The sequence below is a fragment of the Chlamydotis macqueenii genome, chromosome 15, assembly GCF_036417535.1.
Source record: "Chlamydotis macqueenii isolate bChlMac1 chromosome 15, bChlMac1.mat, whole genome shotgun sequence".
NCBI lineage: Eukaryota > Metazoa > Chordata > Aves > Otidiformes > Otididae > Chlamydotis > Chlamydotis macqueenii.
The window spans coordinates 123,143-144,235 of record NC_141570.1 but is presented as its reverse complement, the minus strand read 5'-3'; the positions used below and the strand labels follow the sequence as shown (position 1 = coordinate 144,235).

General features: G+C 38.6%; 1 protein-coding gene across 3 annotated transcripts in view; it reads left to right on the top strand.

Moving 5' to 3' along the window:
• UNKL (unk like zinc finger) overlaps positions 1-20,839 on the top strand; it is a 56,860-nt gene extending 36,021 nt beyond the window's left edge. For 2 of the 3 annotated variants that reach the window (XM_086759628.1, XM_086759626.1), the window contains 6 exons: positions 5,340-5,505; positions 11,127-11,219; positions 12,686-12,916; positions 13,572-13,774; positions 14,596-14,850; positions 17,096-20,839. In XM_086759628.1, coding sequence (XP_086615754.1) covers positions 5,340-5,505; positions 11,127-11,219; positions 12,686-12,916; positions 13,572-13,774; positions 14,596-14,850; positions 17,096-17,248 — 1,101 coding nt within the window. In that variant the 3' untranslated portion in view covers positions 17,249-20,839. The remainder of the gene's footprint in view (positions 1-5,339; positions 5,506-11,126; positions 11,220-12,685; positions 12,917-13,571; positions 13,775-14,595; positions 14,851-17,095) is intronic. The other variant, XM_086759627.1, reaches the window with a different exon arrangement.
• Positions 20,840-21,093: the final 254 nt, after the last annotated feature.

Genomic DNA, 21,093 nt, shown 5'->3' with positions numbered 1-21,093 from the left:
CAGGATGGTCAGAGGACTGGAGCACTTGCCCAGCAAGGAGAGGCTGAGGAAGTAGAGCTTGCGTAGTCTGCAGAAAAGGCAGCTTCACTAGGACCTAGTTGCATCTTTCCAATACTTAATGAGGAGGTCGTCAAGAAGATGGAGCCAGCCTGTTCACGGTGGTGTGCAGTGGGTGGACAAGAGACAACAGGCATAAGTTGAAACAAGAAGCTAAGACTGGGTATAATGAAAAAATTTTTCACCATGGGGAGAGGCAAGCAGTGGTTGCTGAGTGTGGTTGTGCCGTCTCCATCCTTGGAGGTTTTCAAGACCAGACTGGCTAAAAAACACTGAGTAACCTGATCTGACTTCATCACTGAACTAGCTCTGATCAGGAGGTTGGTCTAGATGACCTCCTGAAGTTCCTTGCAACCTGAAATTTCCTATTATCCAGTGATCCTAAGAATAATTAGCAAGTTGTTCTAATTATCTTCTTTTTTAAAAAAGTGTTCTTTAAATCTCCATTTAAATAGTGCAGAATTTAAGAAATTATGCTATGTCATTATAAAGCTGTTGACATCTTTTTTTAATAACCTTGCTATCCTGTCTCGTTTCTGTTTATTTTATCTCTCCATTCTGTTTAGATGACCCCCAGAATGGAGTTGTGTAGTTACAGTCAGTCTTGGTCTGTCAAAACAAAAGAAGGAAAGGAATCTTTGAGCTGCACGAGTGCATCTGTCCGTAGGTATAGGGTGGGACAAGAAGCTTGCTGTTTGTGAATATATTAGGGAGGAAAAGGAGACTAAATATTCCAGTAGATGTAGGTGTTTATGCTTGGAAGAAAGAGACTTACTGAAGAAATCCATCAGCTTTGTGTGGATGTGTGAAATTTCTTCACTTGCCTAAGGCATTGACTTAAGATGGGGCAGGCCAAAAGGGGATATGTTCTGAGTCTGATACAATTTTTCAGTAATATGTAAAGCCTGTGTTGCCTTTCCGACTTCTGTTAACTTTGGTATCATGTTTCTCCAATGACAGGGATCATGATCAGGCTTATAACTTAAGAATCCTATGCCTTGTAATTTCTTCATTTTACTTTTTTAATTACACAGCTGTTCTTTATGGTTTAATATACATTGCCAGTTCAGAGATTACTTTTTATTTTGACTCAAACATTTATGAAAACAGAAAGCAGCAAAGAAATGTTTCATTTAACATGTTGCATTGGGGTATTAGAGAATGTGGTGTTGTAGTTTAGCCCCCATCTGGACCAGACTGCGCAGTCTCTCTCACTCCCCCCACCCTCCGAGAGAATAGAGAGAGATAATATAAGGAAAAAAAAAAGAAGGCTCCAGGTTTGAGGTAATAACAGGGAGAGATCCTTAAAGTTACCATTACGGGCAAAACAGACTCAGTGAAAACTATTCGATTATTACTAAAACCAAAGCAGGATAATGAGATAGAGAACAAGATAACCTCCTCCCACCCCTCCCTCTTCCCGGACTTAACACCATCTCCACCTCCTTCCCCTCCTTCCCCCCACCCCCCCAGGCAGCACAGAGGGAACAGGGAATGGGGGTTACAGTCAATTCATCACACGTTGTTTTATGCCACTGGTTCCTTGCTGGGAGAACTCCTCCGAACATTCCTCCCCTGCTCCGTTGTGGGGTCCCTCCCACGGGCTGCAGTCCTTTGTGAAACTGCTCTGGCATGGGTCATCTCTTCCACAGGGTGCAGTCCCTCCAGAACGGCTGCCCCAGCGGGGCCTCCATGGGCCACAGCCGCCTTCAGGCACCCGCCTGCCCCGGCGTGGGGTCCTCCGCAGGCTGCAGGGGGATCTCTGCTCCTCCGTGGGCCTCCATGGGCTCCAGGGGGACAACCTGCTTCACCATGGTCTCCACCGCGGGCTGCAGGGGAATTCTGGCCAGGAGCCGCATTACTGCTCCCCCTCCTTCTTCACTGACCTTGGCGTCTGCAGCCGTTCCTCTCACAAGAAAAAATCTTCACAACAGGCTGGCAGACGCCTCTCAGGTTCTCTTCACATCTGCTCTCCACTTCTTGCAGCCGGGCTGTGCTGAGTCGGGCCCAGTCGGCTGCCCGGCCAGAGGGTGAGGCCTGCAAGGCCCACAAGGCTTGCACCTCCCCCTCTCTGCCCCTGCTCAGCATCTTCACATCTTCTCTTTCTTTTTTTTTTCCTGTTTTCCCCTTCTTAAATACATTATCACAGAGGCATTATCAGGGAATATTCTGCTACCAAGTGGCTCGGCCTTGGCCAGCAGCAGGTCTGCCCTATGCCCAGATGAGTCCGCTAGACAAAAGGGGAAATTACTTCTAGAAGCTTCTTACAGAAGCTGCCACCATAGCCCGGCCTCACTAAATAAAACCAGAACAGTTGTGAATTCAGTGTAAGTAACAATATTGGAACAAAGTTTGGAAAAGCATATCATAGCAGTCTTCCAGTACCTCAAGGAGGCCTACAAGAAAGATGGGGAGAGGCTGTTCAGTAGGGCCTGTTGTGACAGGACAACGGGTAATGGTTTTAAAATAGAGGGAGGTAGATTTAGATTGGATATTAGGAAAAAATTTTTTACAATGAGAGTTGTAGAGCACTGGAACAGGTTGCCCAGAGAGGTGGTGGATGCCCCATCCCTGGAAACATTCAAGGCCAGGCTGGATGAGGCTCTGAGCAACCTGATGTGGTCGGGGATGTCCCTGCTCCTTGCAGGGGGGTTGGACTGGATGACCTTTGAAGGTTCCTTCCAACTCTAACCATTCTATGATTCTATGATAGAATAGTTGAGCTTGGAATGGACCTCTGTTGAAGTTCAAGTTTGAGCACAAGGTCCTGCACCAGGGTCAGGACAGTCCCCGGTATCAGTACAGACTGGGTGATGAATGGATTGAGAGCAGCACAGCAGAGAAGGACGTGGGGATACTGGTGGGTGAAAAATTGGATGTGAGTCAGCAATGTGCGTTTGCAGCCCGGAAAGCCAATTATCCATGGGCGCATCAAAAGAAGCATGGCCAGCAGGTCGAGGGAGGTGATTCTCCCCCTCTACTATGCTTTGGTGAGATACCACTTTGGGGTGCTGCATCCAGCTCTGGGGTTCCCGGTACAAGAAAGGCTTGGACATGTTAGAGTGGGTCCAGAGGAGGGACGTGAAAATGGTCTGAGGGCTGGAACACCTCTGCTGAGCAGAAAGGCTGAGGGGAGTTGGGGTTGTTCAGCCTGGAGAAGAGGAGGCTCCGGGGAGATGTTATTGTGGCCTTCCGGTACTTAAGAGGGGCTTATAAGAAAGAGGGAGAAAGACTTTTTACTGGGGCCCATAGTGACAGGACAAGGGGCAATGTTTTTAAACTGAAAGAGGGTGGATTTAGATTGGATATAATGACTAAATTCTTCTCTATGGGGGTGGTGTGGCACTGGAACAGGTTGCCCAGAGAAGTTGTGGATACCCCATCCCTGGAAGTGTTCAAGGTCAGGTTGGGTGGGGCTTTGAGCATCATTTCAAGCATTTCATCTAGTGGAAGGTGGGACCCCCTCCCCCCCCCCCCACAGCAGGGGGGTTGAACTAGATGATCTTTAAAGGTCCCTTCTGACCTAAACCATTCTATGATTCTCTGGAGGTCTGTAGTCCATCTATCCCCTTATCAAACTGAGGTCAGCAGGTTGCTCAGTGCCTTGTCTAGTCATGTTTTGAATATCTCCAAAAATGAAGAATCCACAACCTCTTTAGGCAACATGTTCCAGTGTTTGGTCACAGTCCTGGATTCAGCTGGGATGGAGCTAATTTTCTTCCCGGTAGCTGCCATGTTTTGGATTTAGTGTGAGATCTGGTATGTGATAATGTTGACAATATACTGACGTTACTAGTTGTTGCTAAAATATTAAGGACTTTTTCCAGCTTCTCAGGCTTTGCTAATGTGCAGGTGTGAAAAGCTGTGGGGGATATAGCCAGTACAGTTGACCCAAACTTGCCAAAGAAAGTGTTCAATTCCATGAACATCATGCTCAGTATATAAGTGGGGATTGGCCAGTGGGCGGCTCTGACTGCTCGAGATTGTTCTGAGATTGCTCTTGGTTCCATTCCATGATTGCTGCTCAGGATAGGCCATGTTGGTCAGCGTGTCGTTGGGTGGTGAGAAACTGTGCATTGTTAGCTTTGTATATTTTACTATCCTTATATTTCATTATTATTATTACCATTATACGTGTATATAATTATTATTATCTCTTCCTTTGGTGTCCTAGTAAACTGTCATTATCTCAACCTATGAGTTTTCCTTTTCTTTCCAGTTCTCTCCCTCATCTCCTCAGGGAGGAGGAGGGTGAGCGAGTTGCTGTGTGGTACTTAGATGCCAGCTGGGATTAAACCATGACAGTCACGATAGCAGTAAAAATATTTGTGTGTCTATGTGAAACTTTCTGTATTTCTGTTTGTGCCTGTTTTTAAGGAAAATATTACTCATTCTCATGGTTATTACCTGCTGCAATCTTGCACTGTATCTAGCTTTGAAATAGAAATTGTCAGTGGTATTGGTAGAAATCAGGAGAGCAGATACTGCACAATCACTGCTTGGCACATAGAAGGCAGTGATAGGATGTGTGGATTGGTTCAGTCATAGTTAAATGTTTTTATTAACGAAAAGATTGGAGGGAATAAATAAACAATAAACACTAAAAGGAATTAATATACTGGAAACTCTGCACCAAATCTCCGTAGGCTTTAAGTTATTTTCCAGTTTAGAATGTTACATGGTTACATATTGTTTGAATTATAAAATGTAAGAAATGCAAATGTGTGATTTCTATGAAAAAGTGTTCAGCTAGAAAGAAGTAGCACAGGAACAGGTCATTGTAAAACATGATACATGTGTGCAGTGCAGTCACATTTCTCAACTGTCTGAACCGAAGATCAGTTTATACACCGATTGCATTTAAGTTAAATGAGAAAATTTGCTGATAAAAAAAAGTAGAATGTAATTTGTGTGCAAATGCATAATGAAATGGTACAATTCCTCAAGAGGTTTTTTCCTTTTGAAAAGGAGCATCAGACTTCAGATGACTAAATATGTTTGTAGAGCTTATTTGCAAGTATTTAAATACCTTTTTTTTCTGAAAGCAGAATTCCCTTGTATATAGTAGTGATGTCCAGCCAGATTGGAGAAATGCAATTGCTAGTAAATGATCAGGAAAATGATACTGATCTATTCACTCAGAGGGTTCTTCTGGGTTTCTTTCTGTTTGAGTTAAAATAACTACTTTTAAAAATACATTCTGTTTATTTTATATGTTTGTACATATGTCTGTGTAAGTTTGTTTGTATGTGTATGCATATGCTGTTTGCTTTTTTTAACAGAACCGTCTCAGTGTTTTTTCAGCAGTTAACCCACTTGCTTCAAGTATAACTTCCAGTCTGGCCTCCAGTGTTGGATCAGATAGTTCATCTCCTACAACTGTTTCTGCTATCAGTGCCAAAGCTCTCCCATTCTGTTCTGGCAGTAACACATTTGAATCGGTAATAGGTAAGTCTGAACTTTTCACCTCCTGTCTGTACATGTTTTGTTGCACTATTCGAGTTTTTGTTTCAGCATAGGTTGAAAGAGCTTATTGGTAAAGACAATGATGTACACATCTGCTTTATTATATGTAATTAGAAGCAATATCTGAAACTTAAATGTTTTCACGCAAAATCATTATTTTTCACAAGATCTCCAGTGTGAGTGTAGGAATGAGTGAATGGGAAGTTTATACTAGAATTTTGGCATTGGTATTGGCCAGTGATTTAGAAAAATGTGTAAAACCTTTGCAATGCAACACACTGTGTTGCTAGAAGTACTGTCTCTGCAACTTCTGTTGGTGGGCTGATGAGATTTGACTTTTTTTTTTTTTTTTTTTTTTAACAATCTTACCATATTCACATGAAAATGGGAGATTTTTCTTTGGCTGACGGGATATTCTCCATTCTGGTTATCTGTATATTCAAGGACAAAATCTTTTGTTCACACTGTGTGGACCAGGTCTGAAAGGATGTAAAGAGGAGGAGCCCTTGCTTTCTGGATGCACAAGACAGATTCTGGGAAATACTCACTTCCAGAATTTCTGTCATTAGCCCTGAGCCTTTCCCATGCTTCCAACCAGCTAGGCATCTTATGTGGAAAATGATAAAATGAGATAAGTATTTCAGCAATAATTAGACACTGGAAACTTCAAAACTGGTCATGGTACTCCTGCTGTGGTCTTACAGGTGCTGGACAGAGAGGAGTAATCACTTCCCCCAACCTGCTGACTATACTTCTACTAATGCAGGCCAATATGCTTTTAGCTTTTATTGCCACAGAATGTGCTGAGCATGTTTTTAATCAGAATTCCTAGATCTTTTTCTGCAGTGCTGCTTTCTGATCATTTCACCCCCAGCCTGTACTGTTGCAAGGGATTATTCTTTCTCAGGTGCAGCATTATTGTATTTGTTGAACTTCATGAGGTTTCCATCAGTCCAGTTGTCCAGCCTTTTGAGATCCATCTAAATAACAGTACTGCCATCGAGTGTATCAGCTGCTCCCCTTAATTTAGTATTGCCCACAAACTCATTGAAATTTGTGGCACTTTTACACTGAATGTGGTTTATTCAGGAGGCTGTGGCAGGCAATGTTGTGATTTGAAAGATACTGTATTTCACATTCTGTAGTGTAAATCACATGATCAGGGAGTGCTGTGATTAGCTGGTGTACTTGAAGCTTTCTGTGTTTAAATCGATGTGTAGCAGCGACTGGGAGACTGCAGACAGTGAGTCAGCACTTCAGCATGGTAAGTTAGGCATTTGCTCTTTTAATTATTTTAGGAAAGAAATCTGTGCAGAATATTAAATGATGGATCATTGTTTCTGCAGTCTCACAAATGTGTAGCTTGCTTTTCTTAAAGGTTGTTTGATGATCTATGTGTTAGAACAGAACATAAATTTTAAATTATTTTTAAATTTCAGAATTAGAATGAGCAGAATTTTAGTTTTTATTCTATGCAAGTAATAAAATTTCATCGGCTTAGGGTTAATACTTTAAGATATACTATGGAATGAAATCACATTTTTCTCAACATAAACATTGCTTCTGTAATAAGTAGAGACTAGTAGTCTGTTATAAGTTACTCATATAAGAATAAAAACTACGGTCGAATTTCAGTATACTAGATGTAGTGGATTGAAGAATCATTTAAAAAGAGCTGCAGCAAGGGAAGGAGCAAAGTGATTATGTGAAAAGGGGATGAATGGGTTTGGATGAAGGATTAGGGGAGATGCAGGAGAGTTACGTTAGCAAGGACTGAGGAAGCTTTGTAAGACAGTGGGGTCTGTAGCCCTTTCTGTGGCCCTTTATCATGATCTCACAGAGAGCTCCAAGCTCTCTCTGTCTGCTCACTGAGTAATATTCCCCAAGAGCCGGGGAAGAGAAGGGTGCAAGGGAGTTAGGAATAAGCGTACCAATCAGACAGAACTAGTATTTAGCATTGAGGCTCAGACAATATGTGGGAAAATGAGAAATGATGGAATGGAAAAAGGTATATTGTTGCAGCCTATTCCTATCAGAGCCCAGGGAGATTGATTGAGTTTTCTGGTTTTGTTCTGGTAAAAAAAAGAAAGAAGCATAACATGAGAATATAAAAACTGCAGGGTGCTGGAAGTACTCCTGAAAATAATTTTTTTGTTTGTTTTTTGTTGTTTTTTTTTTTTTTAGTTAAGATAATAGATAAATTAGATCAGCAAAGTGTCAAAGAGACAGATTTGGAGAGGAATAAATAGGGAATGGGAAGCAGTGAAGGAAAACAACTCAAGTGGTAGTAGGGAGAAGGTGGGACCTAAACATTAGGGGACATCTGCCAGCCTGATACTCCACCCTGTTGTCTGTGTAAGGTTCTGGGCAAATGTCTTCCGGGAATGTTTTGGTTGCTTACGTTGCTTTCTGTTGGATACTCAAGGATGGGGATCTTGCCTGTCTGGGAGACTTGCCATTCAAGGAAAATCGGTGTGTCTCCATTTGCTTCCCATATATATTTTGTGATCTTAAGATACTGTGTTCTCTCCCTGCGCTCCACTGACTTTTCACCACATGAGGTGGAATCTGAGAGAGCTGGAAGGTATCAGAAATTAAGCTTTGAAAATCTAGATAATAAATGTAGGGAGACATGTCAGTCTTTTTTTTTTTTTTTTTTTTTTTTTTTTTTGTAGAGGAGGACAAGTGCAGCAGAATGAGATAAGGCCTCATATAAGGAGAATGTAACGGGTTAGTGATTTAGTAGCAGTGCAGGCTTAGATTTGATCTACTGTTTAAGCAGTATGATTTATGTCAGCCTCATTGTGTTTTGTTCCTGCTTGTTGTACTCGTGTAGCAACGTACTGAGCCAGACACTGTAAATAACTTGAAATATTAATAACATCTGAGTGATGTGGGGAATTGCAATAGCTTGGAAAAAAGTTTGTTTCCCTGTTTAAAGATCACGATTATGCTAATGATGGGATTTTAAAGCCTCTCTTTTTGTGATTGAGAGAATTTTGAATTTTTTGAAAGAAAGTGGAACAGCTTCACTTCTTGAAAGTGAGAGAGATCTCCCCCAGAATATCCTGCAGCATAGTGATGAGAGGTTTGCTCTCACAGGTGTATGGTGTTTTTGCACCTGTTTTGCAGACAGATTCGCATCTGTGAAGATTTATTAGTGGGTTGCATAGCTGATGGCACATAACGGTGAAAATTGTTTCCAGATAAATACAGAAACATAAGAAAAGAGAGACAGAAGAAAGGGAAAGAGATAACTATCCCAGCAGCCAGGTGGGAAAGGAAGTGGCAGGCAGGGCAGATGAGCACTGTCTCGGGCATCCTCTCCAGTGCGACGGCTGATACTCTCCTACATAATACTTTTCCCATAGAAACTGTATTTAACTGTAGTTTTTAATCCCAAACTCCTTATGGGCTCTTCCTGCTTATGATGTTATTAGTATTAATTGGAACACACTTTGGTCAGTGGATGGTGCTGTGTGCTAATTGGTTGTTGAGCTATGTCCAAAGATATTATTGGGTCCCTCTAATGTAAATCAAAAGCTACAATCAAGAGTAGGAGAAGAGCAGAAAGGAAGCATGAGTCTCACACCAGTGGCGGTCAATTCCCTTGAGAACCTACCATAACAATGCTCTGAGGGTTGGCAAGTGCCAGATGGTGAGCATAACAAGATGGTAAGCGTGAGAACAAGAAAGGGACTCTGGAAGGCACTACCAGAGCACTTTGTTACAAGGACAAGATGGGCGTGCTCCAGTGTTGCAGAAGAAAGGCCCTTACCTATTTAAAAGGCAAAGGTAGGGAAGGCACAGAGCAGCAGTGGGGATCCAAAACCTCATATGGAAGAGGGACTTTCAATCTGAATTTCACACAGCACTTGTGGCCACTCTAAGCCTTGAGTCATCACATAAAAGGAGGCCATCTCTCCCCTCCTTACTGTATTTTATAGAAGGACTGACTTAGGCATCTGTCTCCAAGAGAAGGTTATTGCTAGAAAACTTTGAAAAGCCAGGGCATATCCCTTCAGGCCAAAACGATGATGCAGACACAGCTTCCTCTCTCTGACTGTTGGACACCAAGCTGCTTTGCCAGTACTGCTGAAAGATAAGGATGATTGTTTTGGCAAAACTTCATACTAATAAAGTTGTGTTGCTTTTGAGACCCAGGCTATTAACTTCACAATGAGCTATGTTAACTCTCAGGTGTTTTTGTCATGAGTATCATTGTGTGGTACGTGAACTTTATCTCTTGGCTGGTATTTTGTTCTGGACAGCTTAGGCAGCTTCCTGCTGAGCACTGTTCTGTGGGTCCTGCTTCTAGGTCAGTAACTCACTTTATGTATTATCTGGAGCTCTGAGACTGTGGAGTCTGTTAAGATAGCCTAACATTAGAAAATGCCTGTACATAATAATGCTGCACTGATCCTGTATTAATGATCCAAGTGGTCCTTTTAATTTCTGACTTTTAGCACTTTTACAACTGTCTAGTACTTCTGCCAAAGATTTTGTGCAGTTTACAGTGTCTAATATTTAGGACTACACTATGAGAGAGGAGTCATTCTAATTCTAAAGGGATCAAGAGATCCCTTTTGGATCTTCTGGAAACTTTTACACAAGCCAGTGTGTCTGTTATTTCTGTTTGTTCCTTTTCAACTCATTTAGGCTTTGTGCCAGTTTTTAAGAATGATTTTCAATATAAACTCTAAAAATTCTTCACAAAGGTGATTATTATCACTGACCACAGTGACTGGGATAGTCACTTTCCTGCCTGTAAAATCAGTATTTATGCAGATTTTTCTCCTGCCTTCCTGACTGTGCAGTTTTTCAACATTAGTTAAAGTATAGATACAGAGGTATAAATTCCTTAATTACACCTCTTTCTGTGCAGAAAAGAAGTTAAGAGGAAGAAGGGAAAAATACCTATCTTCTAACACTTTTAAAGCAGTGGACCTAGTAAGAACTGCACTAATTAGAACTTTTTCATGAGATTGCCCAGAGAAATTTTAAACTTACATAAGCCTTTAAAATGAAAGGCAGTCTAACTGTTGAGTCTAAATGAAATACTGATTTTTTGAGGTTTGTTGTATTTATTTTAAAATATTGCACATTTCCATTTGAATATTCTGACATTTCTTACATCTGTATGCCCTGATATGTAATGCAGTTACCTCAAGGGCTGGCTGTTTTAAGGGGCATTTATAGTGCCTTTTCTCAGGTATAATATCTGGTTTTATTCAATAATTAAAAATATATATATATTTACATAAGTATGCAAACTTTTTTCCTCTTTTTCTGTTGACATACAGCTAAGCATAACAGGTGGCACAGATTTATTGAAAATCCAGATAGATAGCCACCTCTCCATTATCCTGTCTTCATCTCACCAGCTTAAAGAGCTGTAATAGCTTATGTATGAAAGTTTTCCCTTTTAGAAAATATAGAGGATATCCTTCACTGTGTGTCTGTAGTATGCTTAAGATCATGACCTAGATGCGAAAGAGTTCTATGATGGAAGCACTAACAAAAATAGTAACAAAATGTTTCCTCATTTCAACCGTCGTGATAGTTTTATGGATAATTCATTGATAAAATGTTTTGTTTAACAGGTTCTGCTTTAGATTTGCATTTTAATGATGTGAACGTCGTATCCATAGATAGAGAGTTAGAAGAGCAAGAAGGCAGTGACCTTGGATTAGCAAGTAAGAGGTCCAATTTGTAAAATTACACTTATTTAAAATATCTTTCTTTCTCACCTTTCTAAACTTCTACAGACAGCACAGACTTCAAAGAAAAGTCCTCTCTTTTGTTCCAGCTGTTTAACTTTGTGGCATAAAGGGATTGCACTGCTATAATCCTATCTGTATTTTGCAAGGGATCAGTCTATTAAACATTTTTGTTGTTCTTGTTTGGGTTTTTTAAATTTAACGTGCTTAATGACTTGGGCCCATGAGCATAATAGTTGATGGAAGGACTTACATGCATTTACAGGAAGGCATTATGCTTGAGCTTGACCGCCTGCATGTTGAATGCTGCAAATGTCTGACAGCAGGTAGTATGTGCTGTGGGAACTGACAAATACTTCCATGGTTAGGTGGTTTCTGAGAAGGGATAGTGGGGCAATTCTTGAGGAGAAGAAGCTAGCAACCTTGAGGACTCTAATACTTGCAAGTTAGGGACTTAATCTTTCTATGAGTCTAACCTGGAAGGAGCAATTTAGTTGAAGGTTTGTTGGGAAGTATTTAGCCATTTGGCCTCTTCTGGGACAGGATAGGAGGGGAAAACATAGCAAAGGAGAGCACTGCAGGGAAGGAACATCAAGATATTAAAATGCCACCTTTTCTTTGTGAAAGTAGTGGTGGATGCCCCATCCCTGGAAACATTCCAGGCCAGGCTGGACAGGGCTCTGAGCAACCTGATCTGGTTGGAGATGTCCCTGCTCCTGGCAGGGGTTTGGACCGGATGGGCTTTAAAGGTCCCTTCCAACTATAACCATTCTATGATTCTATGTTTAAGTAATTGCATGTTTTAACATCCTTTTTTTAATTACTATTTTTGAAATTATGCACAATGCATCTGTTTGACTGAATTGTTAGTTTTTACTTTGTTTCAAACTCAGTTTTCATAGAGAGTCAAGTACATTTGACATTTAAAATCTACTGAACAAAAGTAAAAGTAGGTAGGGGAAAGGAATTGACCTATGTCTGATCATTATGCTGTCTATGATTTTCAAGGTATGTAGTCTCACTTGCTTAACTCTAGTTTATATATTAAAATGAAAATGAAATTTTTCTTAATTCTTTAAGTTGCAGTCAGTTTCTCCACTTGCATTAGCTGTGGGCTATAAAAATTAGTAAATCAAATAACTTGATCTGAAAAGTGTTTTCTCTTTCGTTGTTGCTGCAGATGAGGCCACTGCTGTGTAAAGCTACAAATTCTGTTTTCAGGCACTTGGAAAACTACTTTCAGGTGTTCAATTTAAAAAATATTTTTGCGATAGGAGATAAATAAAGATTTCTCTTTTTTTAATGGAAGGTATTTGAATATATATTTTAATTTGCATTTGATACATTTTTCAGAAAAATACTTACAGAGAGCTGTGTACTGCTTTGGAATGAATAATCTTCCCCCCTGCCTCCCTTCCCCCCCCCCCTTAATGCATACATAGGTCGAAGATTACTGGGAAGTTCAGCACCTGTCAATATTCCAGGTTCTCTTGTTCGTTCCTCATCTTTACATTCGTCATCATCCCTTTCAACCTCTCCACTCAGTTCTCTTTCACAATCGCTGTCTCAGTCTTTTGTTTCATCCACCACGGCTCCTCACCACCAGCAGCCTCAGCCTTTGAAGACCGAACATAGCATGTTAGGCACCTCAGCCTCTTCTCACAACTCTCTGGGTAAGTAAGTTGAAGGCTGCACTTTGTGTATTGTAAGAGGGAACTCAATGGAAAGTAAGAAGTGTTCAGTTCAAGGCGTTGTATGTTTATGTTTGTTATTCTGGACAACAAGGCCTAGCTATTGTAATTGATAACACTACTGATAACAGAGTTACATGCGGTATGTGGGAGAATGTTCAAGGAGTGAACTTTCATTCCTAGTGAAGGGAAAAAAAAAATTATTGTTAGAGGAGAGATTTACAGAGGTGTTTGAAAGGGGTAAAATACAGCAGTTTTCATGCGGGCAGCAGGAATGCATTTTAGCTGCAGCATTTTGCTAAAGGAAAATACAAAACAGTGGAAGAGGAAGAATTAAAGTGATGTATGAGCTGCTAGGAACAAAGCTTTTTGTATATAAATGAATTCCCACTTTTCCTTCTCCTTTTGTGGACTGTACTGTCAAAAGAAGCAAGAAAAAAAATCCATGTGCTAAGTCTCCTGAATTGCTTTAAATACAGTAAACATTTTCTAGACTGCTACATTTCTGAAGATAGTGAAATAAGTCTTGCAGAAAAGTATAAATTTTGCTTGTGTGGCACATCTATTTTGTTCTGTATGTGAAATATTTAGCAGCATTGTGTGCAGAATTATTATTTTTTCTGCTTTTGTTTTACAGGTTTAAATGGTGTTACAGGGAGCATTTGGGACTTTGTAACTGGGAATTTCTCTCCTAGTCCATCCCCAGTACTAAGCAGTGGCACTACCCCCTCAATAAGTTCAAACACCAGTGGGAACGAACTCACTCGAGTTAGACAGGAACTTGATGATGCCAAGAGAAAACTAAAACAATGGGAAGAATCATGGCAACAAGTAAAACAGGTACGCTATTTTACAGTAATAATAATTTTTTTATATTTTTACATATATATATAGACAGACACACATTAACAAACAAGCAGCTCCTACTGCTTTTCCTTTCCATGTGTCGTCTTATCCTTGGACCAAGAGTTATATTACAATTAGGGGCATAACGGAAACGGAGCTTTTTAAAGGGCAATTCATTTTCTGAAAGCTGATCTACCTCTCTAGACAGTGACACTTACACATGCTCAGCATAGGGCTGAACAGCAATGTATCTTGATGTTTAAGTAACTAAAGACATACATTCCCTCCCGTACCTCTTTCAGATGATAAGTGTGCAAAAGAAGCAGAAGCTTGCCAGCAGCTCTGATTGTATAGTGTACCTGGACAGTATCTAGCCATCTCAGCAGTCAAATTGAGGCTGTTGCTAACTGCCAGTCTAGTGCATTTTCAGTAGTCCTTTCCTTCCCCTCATGTTGTTCTCTCTGTGACGAGGAGTAGCTAAGTACCTGTACTGAATTCTGATAGTTTTTGATGTCTCTTGATATTAAATTATGAATTTAACATTTTAAATGTGTTCCATTTATAAAGCTCCAAAAAGGCTTCTGGCTGTTTACAGACAAGTAACAGTGACATACCTAAAAATTACATTAAGGCAAAACAAGAAGAGTTTTTAATTAGAAGGTAGGATAAGTAGGAAGAAGTGTTGAATTGATAGTAAATGCATTGTTATGTCTGAAATTAGAGATTACCTGCACCTTTGAAGGCTTTTGAATTTGCTCTTCTGTTGTTAATTTAAAAAATGTAATTTTTATATTATGGAAATCTCTTTCTCCCAGGCATGTGATGCATGGCAGAAAGAGGCCCAAGAAGCAAAAGAACGTGCTAACATTGCAGATGCAGACAAACAACTCGCTCTTCAGAAGAAGGAGGAAGTGGAAAATAAATTTAAAAAGCTGAAGGCACAATTAGCTACTTGTCTCTCTAGTACCTTACCTTGTATGAAAAACTATGGAGATACAGAAAAGATATCCTTGCCAAAGCTTCGTTCCTTACAAAATCGGCTTCACTTAGATTTAGAAACAATAGATGAGGTGAGTTTCTTCATCTGCATAACCCTTTTTGATTAACTGAAACTAGCAGCTCAGTAACCTTCAATATTTATGCCAGGTTTCATTTCAAAGAGCAACATTGCTTTCAGTGTTAAGTCTTTCTTTTCTGGAATAGAGAATGGTTCAGATTTCTCAACCTAATGAGTTCTAAGTTTTGATCAGCTATCAGAACAAATTACAAGTGATTCACAAGAATTCTTGCAGTGATTAAAAAAATATTTAAGGCCAGCTTTTACTCCCAATGTTTTGGGCACTATCTAAATAAATAAAAATAATCGCCCTAAATAAATTAAAGTAGTTACATGTTTTTCACTTGTTTAGAAGGTAGGTGCTGAGGTTCATAGCTAGGAGTTTGTGTAATCAGAGAGGCCAGTACAGACTTGGAGCATAGAATTATTGACATCAGAAAGGACTTCTGGAGATCATTCAGTTCAACCCTTTGCTCAAAGCAAGGTCAACTCGAGCAGGTTGCTGAGGCCCTCGCCAAGTAGTGTTTTGAGTATCTCCAAGGATGGAAAGTCCACCACCTCTGTGGGCAACCTTTTCCAGCATTTGACCATCCTCACAGTAAGAAAAGTTTTTTCTTATGTCTGTGTGGAAATTTCTGTATTTTAGTTTGTGCCCGTTGCCTCTTCTTTCACTAGATACCACCTAGAAGTCTGTCCCTGTCTGTTTTACTCCCTCCCTTCAGGTATTTACACACACCACTAAGATGCCGTCTCTTCTCAAGGCTAAACAGTACCAGCTCTTTCAGCCTCTCCTCGTATGTGAGATGCTTCAGTCCCTTAATCACCTTAGTGGCATATTGCTGTATTTCACCTTCTCTCAAATCCAGACTCAGTTTCTGCCAAAATATAGGATGTTCTTTAGCTGTCAGATTAGGGACATTTCTCAGAACTGTCAAAGCTGGGAATATCAGGTGCCAGTCTTCTGAGCACATCAAGGAAGATAATAATGACTCTGCACTGCTCCAGGCACCATACTTCAAATCTTGCTAGGCACAACATGGTTTCACATTGTTTTTTCACCTGCAATCTCAAATTGCAGTGATACCATATATGACACCAATTCTTGCTGGTTTGTTTTGACTGTGACAGGCCTATCCAGACAAAAAAAAAAAAAAAAAAAAAAAGATTTTCTGTCACTACTGGGACAGTCTGCCATACATGTTTGAATTCAGTAGTGTCTTCTCTGTCTCAGTGCACCTGCTGTTCAGTGCCATCTGTATCAGTATGAACTACAGCCTTGAAAAAAAAAAGGCTAGACTCTCTTTAGAAGAGTTTAAAACATAATTTAAGTCTTTGTCAATAAAGTAGGTGGATGAAGAGACTTGCTAGATCCTAGGCTCCTGTTATCAAGTACATTTTTACAGGATTCTGGATTGGATTAGGAACCAGTTTTTCTCCTAAGGGATTTTAAAGAGGAGCAAGAGTCTTGGGATCTCTTACCAAAACAGTCATTACATTCTGGAATGCAAGTCTTCTTGGCCAGGCTGGAGTGATCAGAACCATTACCACCTTTTCCAGCTCCTCAGTTTCTCAGGTTTCTTTTACCACTGTGGCCTCTTCTCACCTAGCTCTTCCTTCCAGGATAAAGTTGCTGTCTTAGGCAGTGCCACACAGCATTCTAGGTTCTTCTCTTAGTCTGAACTATGTCTTGCTCTTCAAAAATTAACACAGCTGCTAGATGCTTTTCAGTTCTTCTTGTTCCTTAATTGGGTTGATATGGCTTATCACATAGAGACATTTATTTGCAGTTGTGATATCCTCCCTGAAGTCTGTATTAGTAGCTTTAAATAAAGTATTGCACATTTGGGATGCTTCCATTTTGTCCCAATACGAACATTTCCCATGGCACAAGAAAATGTAACAGTAGTTTGAAATGGCAAAATGAGGGAGTATATGACAATGAGAAAGACTTATTTCCTCTTTTTTGTTGTTTTTGCTTGTTTGCATCACTCATCCCAATTATGCAGGAAAATTGCAGTACAGAGGTTCAGTCCTAGCTATTTTCCTTTCTAAAAGCACCTATACTCTTCCAGCTGCTACTTTAATGGTTGCGCATGCTCTTATCTTAGAACCCTCAATTCAGCTATCTGTCATACAAGAACATTGTCCTTTGTGTTGTTAAATTAGAAGTTTATTCAGGATAGCTAAGTGTAAAGCTGCTGGAATGCAACTGTATACTTTGGAATCGTTTTTACTGAGTGCGATAATTTTTTTTACAGGTGATTTTTCAGCTTCAATCAAAGAAGTGTATTGTATGTCAGGAAGGTGATCATAGCATTAGCCTGAATCCATGTCAACATTATGTACTTTGTGATCACTGTGCAGCTGCACAAGAAGAATGTTCCTGCAAAAAAAAAAATAATTTGTGGTAACATACCAGCGTAGTACTCATATAATGTTCATTAATTAAATAATTTTATGTATTTTGTGTAAGAATTCTATCATTCATAATTAATCAATTTAATAGCACTAGACTGATTTCCATTTTGATGTAAGAAACTTAGTTGTTTTAAGATAGAGAATAAGGCTTGCTCACCTTTACATATCCGCTTCAGTCATTTGATGAGCTTCTATGGTCTTGAGGTTTTTTCATTCTCCCCGAATCCCATTGCAGCCTTTTCTCACTTCCACTTACATTCCTAGTGCACAACCTACTTAGGTTAATTTGCACTGTAATCACTTTGTATAAATCTTACCATAATGTCTGAATGAAGTGTTTATACCTGTTGTTTTCATTAACAGAAGATAGATACGTGGATACAGTAACTACGTACTCAACAAGTGGTCCCGTTGCCATGTCTGTTGTGTGTGGAATGCCAGAGCCAGTATTTTGGAATTGGTCTAACACTATGTTTACTTGGATGTTTGAAAACCTCTGATTAATATAAAAGCACTTTTTAATTATTGTGTTTTGTTAGAAGATACGTTGTAAATTGCTTCAAGCTGCTTTCTAGGTCTTATGTTTATTTTTTAATATGCAATAATATGATGCATTATATGTGTACTGTGAATTTACAATATTTCACGTTTTACTGTTAAGTCACAGTATGATAAAATAGAAATGACAACTTATCTAGTTTTTTTACAATTTATAAGTTAACTGCATACTGTAGTATTTATAAATGTACCAGCAGAGACAAAAACAGGGATGCATATATGCTTTCATATTCAAAGACTTGTTTGCAATTTTCTGAAACAGATCAGTTTTGGTAAACAACTGTGCATTTGCATATTACCCTCAGTTTGGATATTTGTAGTCTTAAAAGATTTTGTATGTCTCCTAACCTGTGTGGTACTCATTGGGAGCAGATATGATATACATAATATTACCAAGTGCCTATGCCCAATATCCTATCAAATGGCAGAAGACATAAAAAAAGAACTTTGCAAATAATTTCTATTGCTTAATTTTGTATTGAACAATTTGACAGTAACTAGAATACATCTCTTGCTTTTATAAATATTTAAAAATACACTTTTTTCAGTAATGAAGTAATGCATGTTTGAAAGAAACTACATGTAAGTATGTAATCAGGCAGTGGCACTTTGACACAGTGATTCTTTTAAAAGGTGGTAATATCTTTACTTCATTCTGGTCTTTGGGAACGTGCTGCAAATCAGGAGTAGTTAATTACTGCATGTTAGCACTGTATATTTTTACTTACATGGAATAATTGCCTGCATTACTCCTTTTTCTATTAAATTCAGGTGTGACATTAGTACAACTTGGACTGAAATTACTTACTACTGTGTTACATCATTTGTATATCCATATTACTGTATTCAGTACAAAAAGGGAGTTCAAACAGACAGCAAAGAGTTAATCTATTTAAAATTCAGTCATGCTAAAACAAAAAACAAAGACGTATACTAGAATTATTCTTGTTGAAATAGAGCTTTTAGAACTGTGTCAGCATTAAATAAAGGGCCCAAGCCAATAGTACTGAAAACACTATCTCCTTTGGGTTTTAGTGTTCTTTGTACAAAGGCTTGAGTTAGCAAGAAATCATTACACATTTTCTGTGAGAACTAAATGTACAGACTTGTCGCTGCAGGAACGTTGGAGACATTTTGGGAAGGGAGAAGTAGGATAAAATATTAAATAAATTTCTACGTGCTTCTGTTTCAAAATTTTGTCTGAAGGTCACTTCAGAGACCAAAGTTGGTTTTAATAATGTTATTTTGATGACTTTAAGAGTTTCTCTAAAACGTTTGTACTGAGAAAAGTATAACGTTGGACTGTATTTGCATTTTCAAACACAGTTTTCTGTCCTGAAATACGATAGTACCATTTTAGAGGTGTAGCCAGCTTTGGACTTCTAAAAAAAAAGGAATTTGGATCACCAAGCTTGGCTGTAGGTATTAATGTATTTTTTTGCATCTGTGCAGTCTATGAAAAAGACTGATTTTTGAACCTTAACAGCATTTTGGGCTTATAGCAATCATAGTTATTTAAGGGGGTTTTTTTACAAATAGTAAGCAAATCAAAGAATAATGTGTAATTATAGTTTGAAAATTATGTTACGTATTTCTCAAACAAGCAGTTATTTTGAACACCAGTTTACTGTATTTATCTAGTGTGGAACAGCATTCTGCAATCATTGTGCTCACAAAAACATTTAGAAATATCTTAGTGAAAGTTTTTGCTTTGGTATTTTAGAAGAAACCAGCTTAGGCCACATTGTGCTGCCCATATGGAGCTATGTGACATCTGTTACCCACAAGATACAGTACCGTGGTTTTTTGCTGTCTTGTCAAAGTTTATAGTTCTTCATGTGTATTTTAGTGCATTTGCCTATGTCCTAGGGGTATTTTTGGTCCTTTTTTTTTTGATAGTAAGAGGCAGATTTTCCTAATCTCGCCATACCAACAAAAAAGGAATGTAAACAGCACTTGCAATGCGAATCATCACATTGACGTTCATAGTTTATATGTGCTGCTTATTTAGAGGAGATGAGCTAATATGTTTAGTCTGTTGCTTTTTAAAGTTGTATGTTTTGTGTTTTACAATGATGAATCTTGAAAATAAAAGATGTGTGTCCTATATCAGTACTGAAAATTTAGTAGGTGTTCCCTGTAAATTTCTTTGGTGCTGAATTACAGACAGTATCAACAAACCATTTTGTGGACAAGGAAAAAACATACCGATGTGTGAAATTCTCAAACTGGGCCGCTTGCTATAATTATAGACGAATCCTTAGGTAACCACTTGAACATCATGATACATAGCAGTCATATGAAAATAATACAGTTGTTCTTCATAAAATTATTTTTGTGAGGAATTACAAGGAAAGTTTTCTGTATCTTATTAAAGCAAGTCATCTGCAAATACAAAAAAAAAAGTACTTTTACACCAGTACTTTAAAATGGAGGATAATAAAATATATGCAGTTGACTACAAGATGACTATTTGGAAGAAGTCAGAAGTGAAACTTGACCTTTGCGAGTATTCATCCTTGTAGTATATACTCTATCTAGAAACTGGATACATTAAAATCATATTTTAGCAAGACTACAGTATGGTCATTTGCTGAATGCACAAAATACACGAAAGCCAACTGTAAATTTTCAGGATTCATTTCGGTATTTTATGAAGTTCTGTGTTAATTTATGTAAGAATATCATTTTTAATGTGAATGCCATTATGTTGTCATAATTATTTTAGCCTGGGGAATAATAGATTAAAATTGTGATTTCTCAGGGGTTTTACAGTTAGGAGCTGTAATTTAACCAGAAGTATGCTAATTACAGGTAGATCCCAAGCTGCATGTTACAGGCTTATTATTAGTCTTCTTTGAATAGGAGATTGTTAAAGACATACTTGTTTTGTTCTATATTGCCATTCAGAGTATCCTAATATTAAATATCAGTAGTAATAATATTTTGTGATATTATTATATCACACTATGCTTGTGTAACTGTGGTCATCATTGGACCCTAAATAAATATGGAACTTCTACTCATATTGATTTATGGAAGCTGTTAATGTTTTGAGTGTACAGACAGACATGATTTTGTGAATGAAATTGTTCTTAATACAAAAACATTATTTATAATGCATACTCATTTACTTGTAGTGAACTGTTTAAAATTGTTAACATTTGGTAAAAGTTTTCTACACTATAGCGTTTATGCAATGGTTTACAGAAGTCATGAAATTATTTTTATTACCAACATGGAAATAAAATTTTGACCTTTATTTCTGAGCTTTGCTGTG